Here is a 19,066-nt window from a genome sequence, read left to right as displayed (position 1 = left end):
TAGAGTCACATGGCTTGTTAGCAGAGTCAAATCTGAATTTGCCCCCACAATACTGTACTGCCTAATTTTTAATGAGCTGAATCCTATAATCAGGGACATTTCTGCATGAGAACTGTTGGCTGCCATTATGCTCTTCATGCTCATGAATGTGGGTTTCTGCTTTTGGAAACCTCCAACCACAGTATTTTGGAAGGTTTCTTTTGGTTAAGGGCCCTCCTTCTCCCCAGCCTCCCAATGTGTGCCCTGTACTTGCTGTTCTACACCCTTTTATAATTGTCACTTCACTTGTCTCTGTTCCTCATTAGATGCTAAGCTGCAAGAAAGTAAAGAACTGTAACACTTTAAAAAAAAAAATTTCACATTTTTATTTATTTGGTGGGGGATGGTAATTAGGTTTTTATTTATTTTTAATGGACTTACTGGGCATTGAACCCAGGACCCTGTGCGTGCTAGGCGCACACTCTATATATACCCTCTCCCTCATAACACTCTCTTCTATTGATGTTTCTTCAGCCCTTATCTGATCTGCCTATAGTTGGTGATTAGATATTTTTATTGGATGTTGGTAGAAAAGACTACTTAACACAACCTTGTGGTTTCCTTATTTGATTTAAAGTGACTTTTGTCCTTTACTAAATATAGACACGGTAGAAGTGACTGAGTTGCCCGAGCACGATGCCATGGAATTAGAGCATACAGATGAGGACGAGAAGGAAGATGAAGGTGGATGTGAGACTTTGTCGTACAACAAGGAAGAACTGGAAAACCCTGACCCGGCTGAAGGGACTTCAGCCAAGGAATCCGAGTGTATCACGAAGTCCGTCTCTTTCCTTCCTCGGAATAAGGAAGAATTGGAGAGAACAATTAAAAATATTCAAGGAACCATAACTGGGGACATCCTACCCAGGCTCCATAAATGCCTGGCCTCTACGGTAATCATTCTGTTTGGGGCGTAACAGGTCTGTGTGAACTCAGGTGTCTGTGGGGTCCAGTCAGACTGAGGCTCCTAACTATATGGGTTGGCATCAGCTTTTGGATTTTCTTTTATGTCTACATCTCAGAGTTTAGCTCCCTTCTCTTAACCTCATTATCTTTGGGTTCATCTCCTGCAGCTAAGGTAGTCATGTTCCTCCTTCATTATTAGGATTTTGATATGGTAGATTTATACTTTTTCTATCTCCAAAGTAGATATTAAAAATCACTCCCATTTCCAAAAAAGGTTATTAAAAATTAGAGTATGTTTCCCTTTAGGCTTCTTGGCCACTTCTCTACTGTTCATAAATCCATCTTTCCCTTAGTTAGTAGGGGTAACATTTAGGAATGTGTTCTCATGAAGCCAGAGCCTTTCTTTCTCAGTATAAAACATGGGCTGGCAAACTGTGGCCCCTGGGCTGAATCTAGCTTGCAGCTTATTTTTGTAAATCAAGTTTTGTTGGAACACAGTTACTCCCATTCATTTATCTATTATCTAATTCTCCTTTTGCATTACAACAGCAAATTGCGCAGCTTCAACAGAGGCCATGAAGCCAGAAATTCTTACTATCTTGCCCTTTACGGAAAAAGTTTGCCAATCCCTGGTGTAAAATACTGACTTCCTCATTTTATATATTTGTAAATAACCTTTATTTGAGGCACTGTATTTTTTCTGTACCAACAATGTCACTTAAACACTTCAAAGTCCCAATTAACACAAATTTTATGTGAGTTTAAATATTTCACAGCAATCTTAACCCCCCATCAGTGAATACTTGGCTTTATTAATTGATTGATTGGTTGCTCCTTTGAAAAGAATATTCTGTTTCCTATTATTTTTTATAATTTTCAGAGGGTTATCAAATTGCATAATTGAGTTTGTTTTTTAAGACACTAAACTTAGGAATGAATATAAGATACATCAAAAGAACTTATCTTTCAACTACAAGATTGTAGTGTTGGTAGGTCCCTAATCTGTTTATCTTTGTTTTAGTTTAACCTGAATTTTTCTTACAGACTAAAAGGGAAGAAGAGCACAAGCTCATAAAATCAAAGGTTGTGAATGATGAGGAAGTGGTTCGAGTTCCTTTAGCTTTTGCCATGGTTAAACTAATGCAGTCCCTTCCACAAGAAGTCATGGAAACCAATCTGCCAAGGTAGGTTGTGTGACAAATTAGAAAAGTTCAGAAATTCAAAAATCGGTTCTTTCTTCCTGACTTTCGAATCTTTTTTGTCAGGAAGAGAGGTACTGTCCCAGTTTGCTGTGATTTAGAATCCTAATTTGGATAATTTGGATTATAAGTAATTAAGAGACAAAAAGATATTTTTGTTTTTATTTGGTTCTGTTGATTTGGTTAGTCATTTTTCAATTTCTCATGTTCTAGTATTTTGCTGAAAGTGTGTGCCCTCCTCAAGAACAGAGCACAGGAAATCAGAGACATTGCACGCAGCACTCTCGCAAAAATAATAGAGGATCTGGGTGTGCATTACCTACAGTATATTTTAAAAGAATTACGGAGTACCCTTGTCCGTGGGTATCAGGTAAATTGCACTACATACTTTACATTCAAGTTGGGTTGGAGTTCAAATATTTGCAATTTGAACACTAAGTCATGGTAATTTGAGTCTGTCTTTAGTAAAGTGCATCCACTGAGATAGGAAGTATATTCAAAAGTTTCTAATCAGTATTTTAAAAATCTGCTTTTAAGAAAGCCTCTATAGTTGATTTTCTTTTTTTTTTTTTTTAAGATCCTTATGGAGATAAAAACAGGTTATGTAACATATGTAACATAACCTGTTTTTATCTCCCAAATCACATGATACCAAGTTTTATATTCTCTGAGTTCTTAATAAAGTTCTTTATGAGTATATATCAGATGTATTGCCAAAAATGTGAACAATAAAGAACATACACACACTTGTTTAATAAGAGTGGGAACGTATTACATAAGTCATAAAAATTAAAAGAGTGCCAGGTGGAATAAAAAGCTCTTCGAGTAGTCACATGGCTGTCCAGCTCCAGGTCCTTCTGCTCCAAGAGTGGACCCTGGACGAGTGGTGTCAGCAGCACCTCGGAGCTTGTTAGACGTGCGATTAGGACCTATACCTCCTAAATGCAGAATCTGCGTTTTAATAAGATCCCTGCATGATCTGAAGTTTGAGAAACACTGCAACTTGTTTTTTCAAGTACCCAGCCAGACTCCTGGTAGTTAGCTTGACTTTCCATGTCCTAATTTGTTCTGAGGTAAAGTTCCTATTCTATGGGTTATAAGTCTAACATACTAAGAATAGCAGTATTCATTGTGACTGACTGTCTTTGTATAGTTTTTAGTGATTGCTCTAGGGGTTACAATTTCCATACTTAATTTTTAATAATCTACTTAGAATCAGTATTTTGGCACTTCAAGTGGAATGCAAAAAAAACTTATCATCACATAGATCCGTTCACCCTTTCTTTGTTTAATAATTTATGTATTATATTGTCATATATTAAAAACTTATCAAGCAGTGTGAGAGTTTTTGCTTTTAATCCTCAGCTATGCCCAGATATTTATCATTTCTACTGCTCTTCCTGCTTTTCTGAATTTCCAGATTTCTTTCTGGTATCATTTGCCTTCAGTCTAAGGAACTTCCTTTAGCAATCTCATAGAGCAGGTGTGGTGACAACAAATTGTCTTCATTTTCCTTCCCCTGTGAATGTCTTCATTTCACCTTCTTTCCTGAAGGATATTGCCGTTGTCTACATTGACAGTTATTTCTCTTCTTTCACTTTAAAAATGTCTTATCACTTCCTTCTGGCCTTTCTGATGAATGATTAAGCCATTCATTCATCTCCTCTAAGTAATGCGTCATGTTTCTCTGGCAGCTGTGAAGACTTTGTCTTTATTTTTCAGCAATTTGATTATGAGTGCGGATTTCTTGGGTTTACCCTGTTTGAGGTTTGTTGAGCTTCTCAACCACATTGGGGAGTTTTCAACCATTATTTTGACACTGCTCTCTTTCTCTGTTCCTGGGACTCCAGTGAAATGTATATATATATATATATATATATATATATATATATATATATATATATATATATATTTTTTTTTTTTTTGTCTCATCCATCCCTAAGGCTCTGTTCTTTTTTTTTTTAATCTTCTTCATCTCTGTTTAGATTGAATAATTTCTCTTGATTCATCTTCAAGTTCACTGACTCCTTTAATCTCCATCCTGCTATTGAGCCCATCTAGTGAGTTCTCTTATTTCAGTTATTGTTTTTTTTTTTTTTCAGTTCTGCAGTTTCCACTTATCCTTATATCATCTGATTCTTTGTTAACGCTCAATTTTTCCGTTCATGTCAGACCTCCAACTAGAAAGCTGGAGCTCTATTTCTTCCACTTTGCCGTGCACTACCCACAGCTGTGCCCTCGCATAGGCCAGGCCATGGTGGGACGGAGAGAAGCAGCTGGTTTTCCACCCCCTCAGGACTGCAGCCCCCCTGAGGGAGAGGAAGGTTTCCCTCCCACAGAGTTGTGGCTGCTGCAGTCCGCATTTCTAGGCCCATGCCACCACCATTACCACTGGGTGGTTGGGAGGCTGGGATGTAGGAAAATGGAGAAAAGAAAGAAAAAGCGAGAGGAGGGGGAGGGAGGGAGACGGGGAGAGAGAGAGAGAGAGAGAGAGGGAGAGAGATTTCCTTACTCTCTTGGAGCATCCTGATTTCCTTCTCCTACTGTTAAAGCCACGGGACTTCTCGTAGAGTTCTCTGCGTCCTGGCACCCATTTCCATGGTGGCTGGGGATAGCTGGACAGGAAACAGTGGTAAACTCACTGGAAATTTGGCGGTACTCACATTCTGGTGTTCTTCCCCAGTAGTAGTTCCATGCTTCCAGTCCAGGGTTTACAGCTGCACTCGGTGTGGGAGACAGGATAGAGTGTGGTTTCTCCATCTTACCTGGAACTGGAGCCCCTGTCAGTATCCATTTTTATTCTGTTCTTTCAACCAGCGTATATTCCATGGCTATTTTGTGTGAGGTGCTGTTGGGCACTGAGCACACAAGGATGAATACAGTACAGCTCTGCCTTTGAGGATTCATTCTCATGTTTTCATTGAACACCTAGGGTGTTTAACCTAGTAGCCCTTTTTTTCTCTAACCACCTGTTCTTCCAGTCCATCTCATTATTTATTAAAATAAGTAGAACAGGGATACAAGAACAGCAGTTTGGCTATTAGTATTAGTGGACACAACCAAAATTGTACTCTTCAAGTTTCATTCTTTATCCCCCAAAAGGATTTTTTTTTAATTATATAATGCTCTCAGCAAACATTTTAAATATATGAATACTTAAAGATCATAAACAGATATATATGAAATTATGCCTTTAAAATCCAATCTGTTTATTGACAGCCAAGTGTATTTTCTTAGCCTTGATCATTATCTGATGTTTACCTTGATAATTTACAGCACTGGAAGCAGGATACAGGACATACTCTGTTGTATACTGTGTATACTCTCGCACCAGCCTGTCTGGTTTCAGATCCTGACCCCACCACTCCCTACTCATGTAATCTTGGGCAAGTTGCTCTATCTCTTTGTGCCTCATCTTCCTCATCTGAAAATGCTGAGAATATAGCCCCTACACCATAGATAGAATGGGCAAGGATTAAAAATGAAACATGTGATGTATTAATCCAGTGCCCAGCCCATAGAAAGCTCTTAAGAATGTCAGCTATGGTTACTGTTGAGGGGGAAAACTTATTTGTTTCCTTCATAACACTTTTTGTGCCAGGTTTCACTGCATTCAGCATTGACAGGCTCCTTAATTCACAGGTTGGTTTTTAAGGTTTAAGACTTGTGCTGTTCTTTATAAATCACTGACCTGATTTAGTCACAATCATAGATTCTAAGCATGGTGATGTGTTTCCAAGCATCTTTTGTGCAACGTGACCACTTGGTTGAAGGATTTCAGACAGTGATAGAAGTATGTCCTTTGTCAAAGCTTCTCATTGCAGTAATGACAGGTATATAGTCTGAGTGTGCCCTTTGCAGGACTTTTAGATCTTATTTTTTTGTAGTGTGGTGTTCTTAACCATTTGTATTCTTATTACACATTTCATTTTAGGTCCACGTCCTAACTTTCACTGTTCACATGTTGCTGCAAGGCCTCACCAACAAGCTGCAAGTTGGGAATTTAGACTCTTGTTTGGATATAATGATTGAGGTAAGATTTAGAGAAAAGCTATTCTAGGTTTTTTTGTTGTTGTTGCTTTTTAATTTATTTATTTTGTAGGGGGAGGTTTATTTATCTATGTGGTTTTTTTAATGGAAGTACTGGGGATTAAACCCAGGACCTCATGCATGCTAAGCGTTCACTCTACCACTGAGCCATTACCCTCCCCTATTCTAGTTTTTTTTTTTTTTTTTTTAAGAGATCATTGGTGTCAAAGGACACCAATCAGTTCACAAAATAAGAAATAATAATAGCCTATAAAAATGAAAATAATATACTATCTCTTAGGCTAGCAGAGGTTTAGAAAGCTAAGACTCAAATGAAATAAGACAAGCACTTTGCTGTTGGCTGGTAGGTCATGAGTTATAATTAAAGGTGTGGTCTGGTGTTTTTAAAAAAGTATGTTCAACAGCGGTTTATTAATAATCATGAAAAATTAGTAACAATCTCTTTAAATTGGGTAATATAATTTGTGGGGTAGAATTAGAAAGCCTAAATATGGCACATAATCTTTTGTTTGTTCATTTAAAAATATAGACTGATAATTTTAATTAAATGCATTAATTTTGATAATTAAGCCACAAATATGAGAATTTCTTAAAGAAAAATTAGGCTACTCTTTGGTAATATCAAACAAGGTACCTGTTTGTATATTATATAATCATATATGTAAATCTATGAAGTATTCTTCTTTTGTTTTCCATTGTTATAAAGCTTGAAGTGTTTCTGTATTTGTTTTTTAGTAGTTGGTCCCTAAACTACATTGAAGAAAGTGAAATCTAATAGAATTTCCTACTGTCTGATTTTAATCCAGTTCAGCATGCTTCCCTTGACTTGGACATACCAAGTCCTTTCAGAGACTGCTTACGTTGGCATAGCTTGCTGAGTGCACATGATTGCCATTTGGCCTTTTTTCTTTTAAAGATCTTTAACCATGAGTTGTTTGGTGCCATTGCTGAAGAGAAGGAAGTAAAGCAGATCCTCTCCAAAGTCATGGAGGCACGAAGAAGCAAGAGTTATGACTCTTATGAAATCTTGGGCAAGTTTGTAGGAAAAGATCAGGTTACAAAACTTATCCTTCCACTAAAAGAGGTAAGGACTTGAATGTGATACAGGAGATCCCCGCATTACAGTATCAAGAGTTCTCGGGGGGGTGGGGGGGAGCCTTGCAGGACATACTTTCACATTGCACTTGACGACCGTGATTTCCTTTGGTGCAAAGGACACCAGTACCGTGTAGCCACTAGCTGGCAGCCCTGAGTCGGGCATTCTGACCCAGGAATCCAAGTGCCTGATGTAAGCCATGAGATGGAGACGGAAAGGTAACAAGAATTGAGCTACAGGTGAATTGTGCAGCTGGGTCCAGTCAGCAGCTCAGAACATAGCCTTTGGAGTTGGACTGCTGCTCCCAGGTTGCCAGGAGGAAGAGAACTGGCCTTTACTGAACGTATAATATGTTCTTAGCACTCTGCTTCACCACCTCTTCTAATCTGCACAACCACCCTGTGAGAGCCATAGTACCTCCATCTTGCAGATGAGAACATTCAGGCTCAGAAAGGTAGAAAGGAACATGGTTAAGGAGTAAAGTCTGAGCTTAATTTCAGATCTTTCTGATCCAGAGCTTACATTATTTCCATATTTTCATTCTGCCTCCTGTTGGGTGGGGATTGTAATTTATGTGCTTTTGTATGGTGTTCTCTGTGCCTATTGCAGGGGTGGGCATTTAATAAACATTGTTAATTCATCTTATTACAGTTATATGTACTAACACTGTAGAGCAAAAAGCCCCATCTAATGATGTGAGTTTACTATATTTCCAAATGTTTTGGTGCTAGATTAACACCATAATTGTACTAGGACACATTTAGCTTATCTGAACCTGATTTAAGAATATTAGATATGTTTTGAGGATAAAAAAGAGTTGACAAAGCACATGCATTTTCCATGTCTCTCCAAGGTAATGAAAATTATTAGTGCCACGTACTGTGCAGGGGAATAGCTTTGATATACTGAGGGTTTTACGGGTTGATGGTCCTGAGCTCCCACGAAGTTCCTCTGATTTGGCCCAATAATTAATATCAAACCCTGAGGCTTGGCCATCACACCACTTTGTTAGCATGGTTTCCTGTGAGTAGTGACGCATTTTGTTGGTGCTGTATATGTATATGTGCTTGCTTCAAGCCACCCCCTTTAATGCCCTTGGAGGGCTGATTATCTTCCAAGTGTCACATCATCTCTCCAGTCCTGGGCCCCGAGATCTCACCAGCAAAAAGGGCAGTGTGGGCACAAGAAATCCAGAGATACACACTGCTGGCAGTGATTATCTGAGGTCATGGGTAAACTTGACTTTATATGTTGTATCTATGTTTGAGATTTTATTAAGAATGCATCTCTTTTTTAATTAGAAAAAACCATACTTTTAAAAGTAAACATATGCAAGATAACAACTGTTATAACAAATAAAAATGCAGTTCTGTGTGACCACAGCATGCATTTATGTTTGCCTTTAGATCTTGCAAAACACCACAAGTTTAAAACTGGCCCGGAAAGTTCATGAAACCTTACGCCGAATCATAGCAGGATTACTTGTAAACCAGGAAATGACAGCAGAATCCATTCTGTTGCTTAGTTACGGTCTGGTCAGCGAAAATCTCCCTCTGTTAACAGAGAAAGAAAAGTAAGTTTGGAAAAAAACAGCTATCCTTTGGGTGCGTGCTTCTAATAAGCCATTCTCAATTACTCTTAAGTGAGTTCATTTAATAGTTTGCTTTAGTAAAAAAAAAAAAATTAATCTGAGTTGTGAGATGATAATACTTTTGTGGTGTTAGGGCCGAAGTCCTTCCAAGTGATTCAACACAAGATTATTTTTCTGCTGAATGAAGTGGCTGTGTAGGCAGCCAGTTATTTTGACTGATTTCGATCAGTTTCTCTGATACTACTTCTGTTTTAGGCAGTTACTGATTGATTGATTGATTGGTTGGTTGTCCTTTCTGAGGTAATTAGGTTTATTTATTTACTTTAATGGAGGTACTGAGGATTGAACCCAGGATCTTGCGTATGCTGAGCATGCACTCCACCACTGAGCTATGCTCTCTGCCTTGGACATTTATTGAATCAAAGTTAGGATAGATTTAAAATACATACTTCTTGTTCTGATCAGAGATTTAGGCCTCCAAAGATTTTGCAATACCTTCTTTGTAATCCTCCTTTGGATTTTGCTTCTGTGTTCTAAAAGAGACTCCTTGGCATTTGCTTTCAGAAATCAAAGAAAGGGAGTATCTGCTGGCTGTTCATCTTAATTTAAATGTGCATTCATCTGTCTGACCTCTGTTTCTGGGTTGTTCTGGAAGCTTTGATCAACACTCTAATAATGTCTTCTGTGTCTCGTTGTTGAGGGAAAGAAGACCCCACAGCGAGCAGCACGTTATTTGGTGCTGGACTCTTTCACCAAAACAGGCCGCAGCCACTGCTGGGGCTGCAGCACACCAGGTTCTTTCCATTAGTTTCCATTCCGTCTCATTGACAGAAATCCAGCCACCGCTGCACCGGATCCACGTCTGCCACCCCAGAGCTGTCTTCTGCTCCCCCCAACTCCAGTTCGAGGTGGACCAAAAGCTGCCGTGAGCAAGAAAACCAACATGCACATATTTATTGAGTCTGGGCTTCGGGTAAGAATTAGCCTTCAAGTGAGACTTGCTGCCCACCGCGAGTCTGTGCCTTTTAATCATCTGCTGAATTTCCAGTACTGCTCATTTCCACTAGAAATACTTTACCATAAATAAATTATGGATTTTTTAAGGTACATTGACCCATTTACTATTTATCTCTTCTAGTACTTATTTTGGTGATGTAATTGTCTCAGAATTAATGATTCTGACCTAATATTTACTCTGGTTTCACTTTTGCTTTGCTTATGAGTGCACCTCTAAACTACTCTAATTGTTTCTAAAAGATGGTGAGCTTTTAAAAGCACAGATCTGATTGTTTTGTTATGTATTTTTAAAATCCTTCATTGTCTCCCATTTTTCCCAGGAGAAAGAGAGAGCCAGGCTTCATGTGGGCACCAGGGCGTAGCCTCATGTTGTATCACTCCTGCACATTTTCCAGCCACATGTGGCTTCCCTTCAGTTCTGTAAAGTCCCCACACTTTTCCCATCCCAGGACCTCACCATCTACTCCTCTCTCTGCCAGCTTCCCACCAAACTCTCAAAGCACCCTGCATTCTTAGCTAATTATTTCCTGACGTCTGTCATCCTGGCTGGGACCCATCTGGGCAGGGACCCTGTCCACCTTGGTTACTGCCGTGTCCTACATGGCGAGCCAGTGCCTGGAATCAGAGTAGATGCTGAGTAATGACCTTTTGGTAAATGAACTTAGAATCACAGCTGCATGGGGAGCGTCAGCCTTCTTCACCTGCGGAGACTCTCCTAGGCTGTTCCCCGTCTCCAGACTTTTTCTCATTTCGGATAGAAGCATCTTAACATTTCACAACTGTCTCTTAAAGTAATTTCACCTTTATCTCACTCGTTTGGTCTTGTGGACAACTGATGTGAAGTATCTTTTTAAATCTTTAGCTGTTGCATCTTAGTCTGAAGACTTCCAAGATCAAGTCTTCAAGTGAACATGTGCTAGAAATGCTGGATCCTTTTGTGTCTCTGCTCATAGACTGCCTGGGCTCCATGGACGTGAAGGTGAGCATCTGTCCCTTCACGGGACCTGTGTTGTACAAAATACCTGGCACTTATTTCTGGGCTCATGCTTCACAAGATGGTTGAGTTTTTAAAGGCTTTTATAGTATCATGAGCCACCTCCATTCCCTGCACTAAATTGCTCCCCAGTTTAACAGTCCCATATCCCAAGAAAGCCCTTAACAGTTTCAAAAGCCTTTCTAGATATATTAATTTTTTAAGTTGAAGTATGGTCGATTTACAGTGTTGTGTTAGTTCATTAATTATTTCATTCGATCTTCACAACAGCTTCATGAGGGTGAGTGAGTGGTGCTGTCCCCATGTCAGTAGTCATCATCTCATCACCATCCTTATCACTACTACTGCTCGCTACTGTGGATCCTCATAACAACCCATGAAGCATGTATTATTGATGTTTCTATTTCATAGATGAGAAAACCAGGCCTTAGGCTTAGTGACTTGCCCCATATAACAGACGTAGGGCATGAGCCTCAGTCTGTCAGACTCCAAAGCCCACACCTCTCCCACTTCCTCAGGTTGCCTACTGGACTGCAAAAGTGCGAGAGGTTAAGTAACATCCCTGTGGTCAAACAGGTAATAAGCTGCAGAGCTGGGGTTTAAGCTGGTCTTCCTAGCTTCTGAGCTCCTTCTTCAGTGTCTTCATCTAATCCTGCCCAATAAGGCCATCCCAGCAACCAGAGGATAGGGCTCCATTAGTTACAGCTGAACCAGATTGAACTGGTTCAATCAGGATTCTTTTGTAATCACTTGATCCCAACACATTTTTTTTCACACCTTTGGCACAGCTTTTAACTATCCTAAACTATAGGTCATGGTTCCCATGCTTAATTTCTAAGTCAGCTCTCTGCTCCTTAAATGCAGAATTGCATCCATTTTATCTTTGTATCTCTAACACTGAAGTGCCTTGTGTACCTATAAGCTTAGTAAGAATGGACTAAATTGAAGTACCCTCCTAGAATGTTGAAGTTATTTATCATGTATTTTTAAAAAAAAAAAAAAAAGCTAAAATCAGCCAACTTATCCAGTTATTTACCCATAAAAAGTTAAGAATATGGTAAGTGGGCACCTTTCTCATTTGCTTGTGCTATAGCTTCACCTGCTATGAGAAGCAGTAAGTTGCTCTACAGCAGGGAATAGGACACTTCCCTCTCCTTACCCTCTTAGCCCAGGGCTTCCTGAGTGGGCTGGGCAGAGCATGCCATCCCTTCAACTCAATTGCTCATAGACTGCACAGCCTCAGGTGCGGATCGTTGGGTTTGGTCGCTTCATAAGTTGATTGGTTTTGTGTGTTTTTGCTTTTCAGGTGATCACAGGTGCCTTACAGTGCCTGATCTGGATCTTGAGGTTCCCCCTGCCTTCCATAGAAACAAAAGCAGAACAGCTAACGAAACACCTTTTCCTTCTGCTGAAGGATTATGCAAAACTTGGGGCTGCCAGAGGCCCGAACTTCCACCTGGTGGTCAATTGTTTCAAGGTGAGTTGTTTGCACTTAGAAAAAGCCAGGACCAGGATTAACATCAGTTAATTTTCCTCATCATCTTTCATGGTCTTAGTCAAAATTTCTTCCAGTTTAATTTGCTAAGGCCAGAGGGTTGATATCCTGTGTGAAAAAGCATAAATGTTGTATTAAGTCTGTATCATTTCACTGGATGCTGATTGGTGGGATGTCCTGGCTATTGACCTCACTGTTGTAACTTGCAGTGTGTGACCATACTTGTGAAGAAAGTGAAGTCATATCACATAACTGAAAAGCAGCTACAGGTTCTGCTAGCATACGCTGAAGAGGACATTTATGATACTTCAAGACAAGCCACTGCATTTGGTCTTCTGAAGGTATGGTGTCACCAGAACGCTGGACCGTTCAGTTTAGGAGCCCCACATCAGATATTTAGAATAACGTGGAACATGGTGTTTTGACTAGCTGTAGACTTCTGAAATTAAGTAATTTATCAATATTACGATTTTGGTAGATAGATTATACCTAACATATCTACGTATTAAAATGTTTGAACATGAGCTCTATTTTAAACTTCCAGGGAATTCTATACAGATGCAGGTACTCTACTTGTATGTATCACAAATTTAAAATTGACCATTTTGATCATTTTTAAGTTTATGTTCTTTCAGAGATACTTTCTCATTATGTTTGAAAACTGCCTGTGACTGCTTTAGCATCAAGTTGGCTTAGTATAAACGTCAGGCTGTTTGCACTAAAATATGAAATGAGTGTGTCTTTTCCTTTTGTATTTTAGGCCATTTTATCAAGAAAGTTGTTGGTCCCAGAAATCGATGATGTCATGCGGAAAGTATCCAAGTTGGCAATTTCTGCACAAAGCGAACCTGTCAGAGTCCAGTGCAGACAGGTTTGTAGACAGCTTATTCCCACAGCAAGCGCTTTGCCCTGCCTTCTCTGTTTGGTCTTTAGGTAGACTGTCAACACTGACTGAATTCTGAAGATGACTTTGCATCATATTGTTGCTTTATTCTGAGACTGGGAAGCCCGTTCACACATCAAGTGTAAGGGCATTTTGAGTAGAGACCACCATACATGGCATGCTTCAGATGGATGAAGAAAGACACCGTCCTTCTGCAGCATGAGACCCTGCAGCAAAGATTTCCATCCAGTGGTGCAGCCACTGACCCCTTAGTGCATATCACTTTGTACCTGGTGCTGCCAGAAGTGTGGTTAACAAGATGTTTAGAGTTCCTGTCTATCCTGTAGCAGACAGGCACAAAGCAAAAATTCCACAGTTATTTAATTACAGACATCCAAGTGCCAGAAGGGAAAAAGTAGTGTCATATTTCATCACTTACAAGACACTCCATTACTTATATTCCTCAAAGAAAGAAAAAAACTATGACACGGTGGTCAGGCGGCATCAATTGTAAGACACATCCCAATTTCAGAAGTGTTAGAATGTGGAAAACTCTGCTGCTTAGAATTGACAGGTATGGTAAGCGCACGTGACCTAGTGTGAGAGTCAGGGGGAGCTTTCCTGAGGAGTGGCGTATAAACAGAATTCGAAGGAAGAATAAGGCTTAGCCTTCCAGGCTGAGGAAGATGAGCCTTGAGGTGGGTAAGAGCTTAGCTTGCTGGAGAAATTAAATGAAGGTGAATGAGGAAGGGGGCCAGATCAGGCCAGATCTTGTGATGTTGTTAAAGATTTAGGGCTTTGTTCTAAGAATAAGAAAAGCTATTGAAGTCCATAGGTGGTGGAGTGACATTAGCAGATTTGTGTTCAGAAGTTTGTCCATATCTGATCTTACAAGCACATATCAGCCCAGGTGGAAGACTCTGAATTAGAAAAATAAACTCAGAGTGAAAGGAAGCCTTGGGTTGCTGAGGTCATCTTTGGAAAAAATTAACTTATTTAGGAAGAAGGAGGGCCAGCTGCTGTCTGTTAAGCATTAGCTGCATGCCCAGCACTTTACATACGTGGCAGCTATTTGTAAATATCCTTCAAGGCAAACAGTGCCACCATTTTGCGGTTGAGCACAAACAGGCCTTGGAAAGTTTAATGGTGTGCTTAGTTCTCAGTTTATTAATAAAGGAAGCTGAGTAATACAGTGGTTTGAAAGCAGAGCCTTTGGATGCAGGCAGGCAGTCGAAATTCTGGCACTGTCACCTGAGCAAGTGACTTACCTCTGTGTGCCAGCTTCATTCTCTTCATCTGTAAAATGAGGCGTGCTTCCTGAGGAAGTAATAAAAAACCAACCAAAAAACACTTAACCCAGTGCTTGACACAAAGAAGGTATTTAGTAAATGCAATAGTTATTATCAGTGTTATTGTCACTATTATTGTTATTCTTATTTCGGGGGAATATAGGGTTGAACACAGTCCATACTCAGTCCGCCACAACCTCCTATCAGGGACATGAGCTTCCAGTGTGTGAGCTCGGATTTGGAGCCCTAAACAGCCATGCTGGTGGTGGGCCAGGACTTGACTGGTAATCAGGCAGGAGCTGAGGACGTGAGGTGGGAGGAGAGGGGAGGGGCAGAGTTACTGACTCAGGAGGTGGACTTTACCTAACTGATTGCCCTTCTGAAAGGTCTTTGTAACCTACAATTTGTAGCCTACCAGTGCGTCCCAGAGAGCAGCTCAGGAAAGAGGAATCCTGGAGAGATAGGGTCCAAATAATCTGTGTGACTTCTGTTCCTAGGTTTTTCTGAAATATATTCTCGATTATCCTCTGGGTGACAAATTGAGACCAAACTTGGAATTCATGCTTGCTCAACTGAAGTAAGTCGAAGCCATAAACTACACAGGGCAGTGGGGTAGGTTCTTCTCTCCTTTTAACGTGTCAGCCGTCTTGGACAGAACAAAGCCGACACGCGATGGCACACACTCCTAGGATGCTCTCGCATGAATCATTGACTTGACTGCCAGGCACTGTGCATGGCTCCTAGAGCAGTTCTGCAGGTCACTTTTCAGTTCAGTGTGACCACTGATTGTCATTAAAGTAGAACGCTAACAGAATTACATTTAAAACTGCACAGTAGCATGATAAATAAATACACGTATTAAAACTGGGGAAATGGAACTTCCTTTCCACTTTTTAAGAAATAGATGGCACCCTGAGACAGTATTTAAAATTCCTCAAAATAATTGTTGGTAAATTTTAAAGTTACTAACAAATCCTTCTAATGTTCTTGCCCTAGTTATGAACTCGAGACCGGGAGAGAGTCCGCCTTGGAAATGATCGCTTACCTCTTTGACACATTCCCTCAGGTACCGTGAACCAGGGACAAGCTCCGTGCTTGTGTTTGTTTGCTGTGGCTCCCGTGAGCCTTGGTAGGACACCTGTGAGAACTTCCGTCTGCGTGTCTGTTTTCTCTTCAGGGGCTGCTCCACGAGAACTGCGGAATGTTCTTTATTCCTCTTTGTCTGATGATGGTGAACGATGACTCTGCCATGTGTAAAAAGATGGCATCCATGGCAATCAAATCCTTACTCAGCAAAATCAGCCTTGAGAAAAAAGATTGGCTCTTCAGTATGGTTACCACCTGGTTTGGGGCAAAGAAGGTTAGGGTTGCTTTTAGTAATATTTTAAAGAAAAGTCTGAGCTTTTGGTGTTCATACTTTAAATACATATTATATATTGTTGAATTAATTTTTCCCAAGTAGCTTTATTGTTCTTATTTGATTGTGGTAATAATATATTCTTACAGTAAAATTTCAGAAAATATAAGAAGTTATAGAGAGTAACATAAAAATCACCTGTATTCCCAATACATGGTTAATGTCAACTGATTACTCCACTGCATGAATGTATTATAATTTACTTAACCAGTCCCCACTGATAATATCTTTGTTTCCAGTTTTGCTCATTCAATATACAGAGTGTAATTTTTGCCAGTGATGTATCCACTTGCTGACTCTACCACCACCATCACTGGCCCATCTTTGTGAAGTATAAACAACACATGTCATATCTTAATACTGGCTTTAAGTGTAAAAGTCAGAAAGGGGGCAGTGGGGCATGAAACAAACAAAAAAACTTCCTTTTTTTAAAAAAAATTTAAAATTAGAGGGTATTATTCTGTGGATAATGATGAATACCACTTTTTTCTTAATGTTGTCCTGTGGTATGAAGATTTCTCTGCATTTTTCATGTTAGCCACCAAAAATCCACATCCTATTGATTCCTGGTATTATAAAGAAGTATTGAGGACAGAGTCATGCCCACCTTCATTTCAAAGTTTTGGAAACAGCCTCCCAGGTTGTGCTGATATTGTCTTGTGGTGGTTTATTTCCGGTAGAGCTTAAATAGACAATTAGCTGCCCTCGTCTGTGGCTTGTTTGTGGAAAGTGAAGGAGTCACTTTTGACAGAAGACTTGGAACTGTTCTCCCTGTGATTGAAAAGGAAATTGATCCTGAAAAATTTATAGATGTAAGTTATTTACAACTCTTGCTTATTTTTATAATTTTACTTGAAGTGGTATAGCTAATAGGTTAAATATTATTTATGATCAAAATGGTTTTTTATTAATAAAAGCAAAAACTCAGTGCAGTTGTATCTTTTTAAAATGAAGATTAATGTAAGTTATCTTTCATAGTGTGTGACGATCAAAGTTTCTTAAGCAGAGTGATGTTGCCCCCAAGGGGACATTTAGCAATGTCACAACTGGAGGGTAGAGGGGTGCTACTGTTATCTGGTGGGTAGAGGCCAGGAATGTTGCTCAACATTCTCTAATGCACAGGGCAGCCCCCCAAAGCAAAGAATTATCTGACCCAAAAGTCAGCAGTGTTGAGGTTGAGAAACCCTGGTATAGTTTTACATGCTGGAGTAAAAATGGCCATCAGATACTTTGAAATTTTGTCTTAATTGATTTACCATCCCTCCTGTTTTTAGATCATGGAAGAAACTGAAGAGAAAGCTGCAGATCGCCTTCTGTTTAGTTTTCTTACACTGATAAGTAAACTCATCAAGGAATGTAATATTATTCAGTTTACCAAGCCCTCTGAGACTTTGAGTAAAATCTGGAGTAAGTATTTCCTTTTAATTTAAATCTAAAGATAAACACGTTAGAAGTATATAATGTCAAGGGAAAAGTCCATGAGAAAAAAATTTAAAAGGCCCTTTCAGACTGGTTATAGTGAAAATATTTGTGGCCGGAGGGGTGGAAATATATGTGTGTATGTGTGTATATATTTATGAGGTGTTATATATAACCTTGTAAATAATATATTTCATTTATAAATAAGAAAGAATATTAATTATGGGGGAGTAAAAGAAAGGAAAAAATTTCCCAAAGTCCTCCTTACTACCTGATGACAATTTGCTATATATTTCCATCCAGTCTTCTTTTTGCCAAATAGCCCTAGGTGTTTTTTTCTTTTTTGGGGTTGCATAATTCCATATAAATTTTTATATCCTGTCTGTACCTAAGTAAGCATATCACAGTCCTATAACATACTTAGTAGATATCCTTCTAAATGGCTATAAATAATCCATTGTGTAAATGTGCCATAATTTACTAAACCATTTCACTTCTATAGGGTATTTAAGTTACATAACACTCTTTAAATGAAAAATAAGATCCTCGAATTTTTAATTTAACATTTCAACTTTGATTGGTCACTAGAAAATAGACACTGCAATGAATGCTTTAAATACCTACTTTTATTTTATGAGAAATAAGCCAGTTACTAAATTACTATATGGCCTTCTCTGGTATGGCTCCACTGAGATAATTACAAAGATTCATATGGAACAAAAATAAAACTGTCTTCATGAAATATAGCAGCATAGACTAAAACTCAGATATGTCATGGCTCATCCAGAATTTTAATCCTGTTCCCTGACATCACAAGGCTTTTCTACTGTACTTTCCAAGCGTGGTATGTGGTGAGTGGCCCTGTAGCATAAGAGCATGAGCTTATCTTAAGGGATCATCCTTAAGATACTGTAAGAGGTCACATTTAAGAATACGAGCTTTGGAGCCAGGCCAAGCTGGGGCCCAGGCTTAGTTCTGCCTGTTCACAGTTTGGCAGGTCATTTAGCCCCTCTGGAACTGTAGGTTGGAAATGACGGTTCCAACCTCACAGAACTGTTGTAAGGTCTGAGTGAGATAAGTGTGACACTTCGCCCGTGCCTGGCACGTAGAACGCCTCAATAAATGATACCTTTCCAGTCAGCCACTTGGAGCCACCGATTTCAATAGCTAGAGAAACAACTGTGTACCCATATATGCATTTACATTAATTTTGATTTAGAGATTGTTAACGCTACCTTATCTCCACTGAACCTGAGCTAGTTCTTTTCCTCCTCCTCCTCTGGTACACGTTTTCTATCTGACTTACCTTTTTTTCCCAATTAAAGTATAGTTTGCAGTGTTTTACAATGTCGTATTAGTTTCAGGTGTACAGCAAAGTGATTCTGTTCTTTTCAGATTCTTTTCCATTATAGGTTATTATAAGATACTGACTATAGTTCCCTGTGCCATACAGTAGGTCCTTGTTATTTATCTATTTTATGTGTAGTAGTGTGTATCTGTTAATCCCAAACAGAACTAGTTCTTACGGAGCTTACTCATACTTACCACGTTAATTGTTGGTCCTCTAGTTTTTTCCAGTCTCTCTACCTCACTTTTCCCTAGCTCCTTGAGAGTTTTTGGGAAGCAGGGACTATTTTGTTCGTCTTTTGTTCCCAAATCCAAGCACATTAG

At 39.4% G+C, this 19,066-nt stretch overlaps 1 protein-coding gene and 1 long non-coding RNA gene across 3 annotated transcripts in view; one reads left to right on the top strand and one right to left on the bottom strand.

Moving 5' to 3' along the window:
• UTP20 (UTP20 small subunit processome component) overlaps window positions 1–19,066 on the top strand; it is an 86,014-nt gene that overhangs the window by 61,282 nt on the left and 5,666 nt on the right. For both annotated transcript variants that reach the window (XM_045522461.2, XM_010962781.3), the window contains 16 exons: window positions 643–932; window positions 1,990–2,129; window positions 2,358–2,514; window positions 6,079–6,177; window positions 7,111–7,278; window positions 8,697–8,863; window positions 9,713–9,854; window positions 10,761–10,877; window positions 12,199–12,369; window positions 12,597–12,728; window positions 13,148–13,258; window positions 15,057–15,136; window positions 15,556–15,625; window positions 15,737–15,919; window positions 16,657–16,788; window positions 17,251–17,383. In XM_045522461.2, the coding sequence (XP_045378417.2) occupies window positions 643–932; window positions 1,990–2,129; window positions 2,358–2,514; window positions 6,079–6,177; window positions 7,111–7,278; window positions 8,697–8,863; window positions 9,713–9,854; window positions 10,761–10,877; window positions 12,199–12,369; window positions 12,597–12,728; window positions 13,148–13,258; window positions 15,057–15,136; window positions 15,556–15,625; window positions 15,737–15,919; window positions 16,657–16,788; window positions 17,251–17,383 (2,292 nt within the window). The remainder of the gene's footprint in view (window positions 1–642; window positions 933–1,989; window positions 2,130–2,357; window positions 2,515–6,078; window positions 6,178–7,110; window positions 7,279–8,696; window positions 8,864–9,712; window positions 9,855–10,760; window positions 10,878–12,198; window positions 12,370–12,596; window positions 12,729–13,147; window positions 13,259–15,056; window positions 15,137–15,555; window positions 15,626–15,736; window positions 15,920–16,656; window positions 16,789–17,250; window positions 17,384–19,066) is intronic.
• LOC123619000 (uncharacterized) lies at window positions 8,710–16,715 on the bottom strand. The gene is made up of 4 exons (XR_006727508.2): window positions 16,584–16,715; window positions 15,605–15,900; window positions 14,539–14,587; window positions 8,710–8,843 (listed from the first exon to the last, which is right to left on the bottom strand). It is a non-coding gene; the product is annotated as an uncharacterized LOC123619000 (long non-coding RNA).

The sequence above is a fragment of the Camelus bactrianus genome, chromosome 12, assembly GCF_048773025.1.
Source record: "Camelus bactrianus isolate YW-2024 breed Bactrian camel chromosome 12, ASM4877302v1, whole genome shotgun sequence".
Taxonomy (NCBI): domain Eukaryota; kingdom Metazoa; phylum Chordata; class Mammalia; order Artiodactyla; family Camelidae; genus Camelus; species Camelus bactrianus.
Note: the sequence above shows the minus strand (reverse complement) of the source record. Positions and strands in the feature narration are given on the sequence as shown.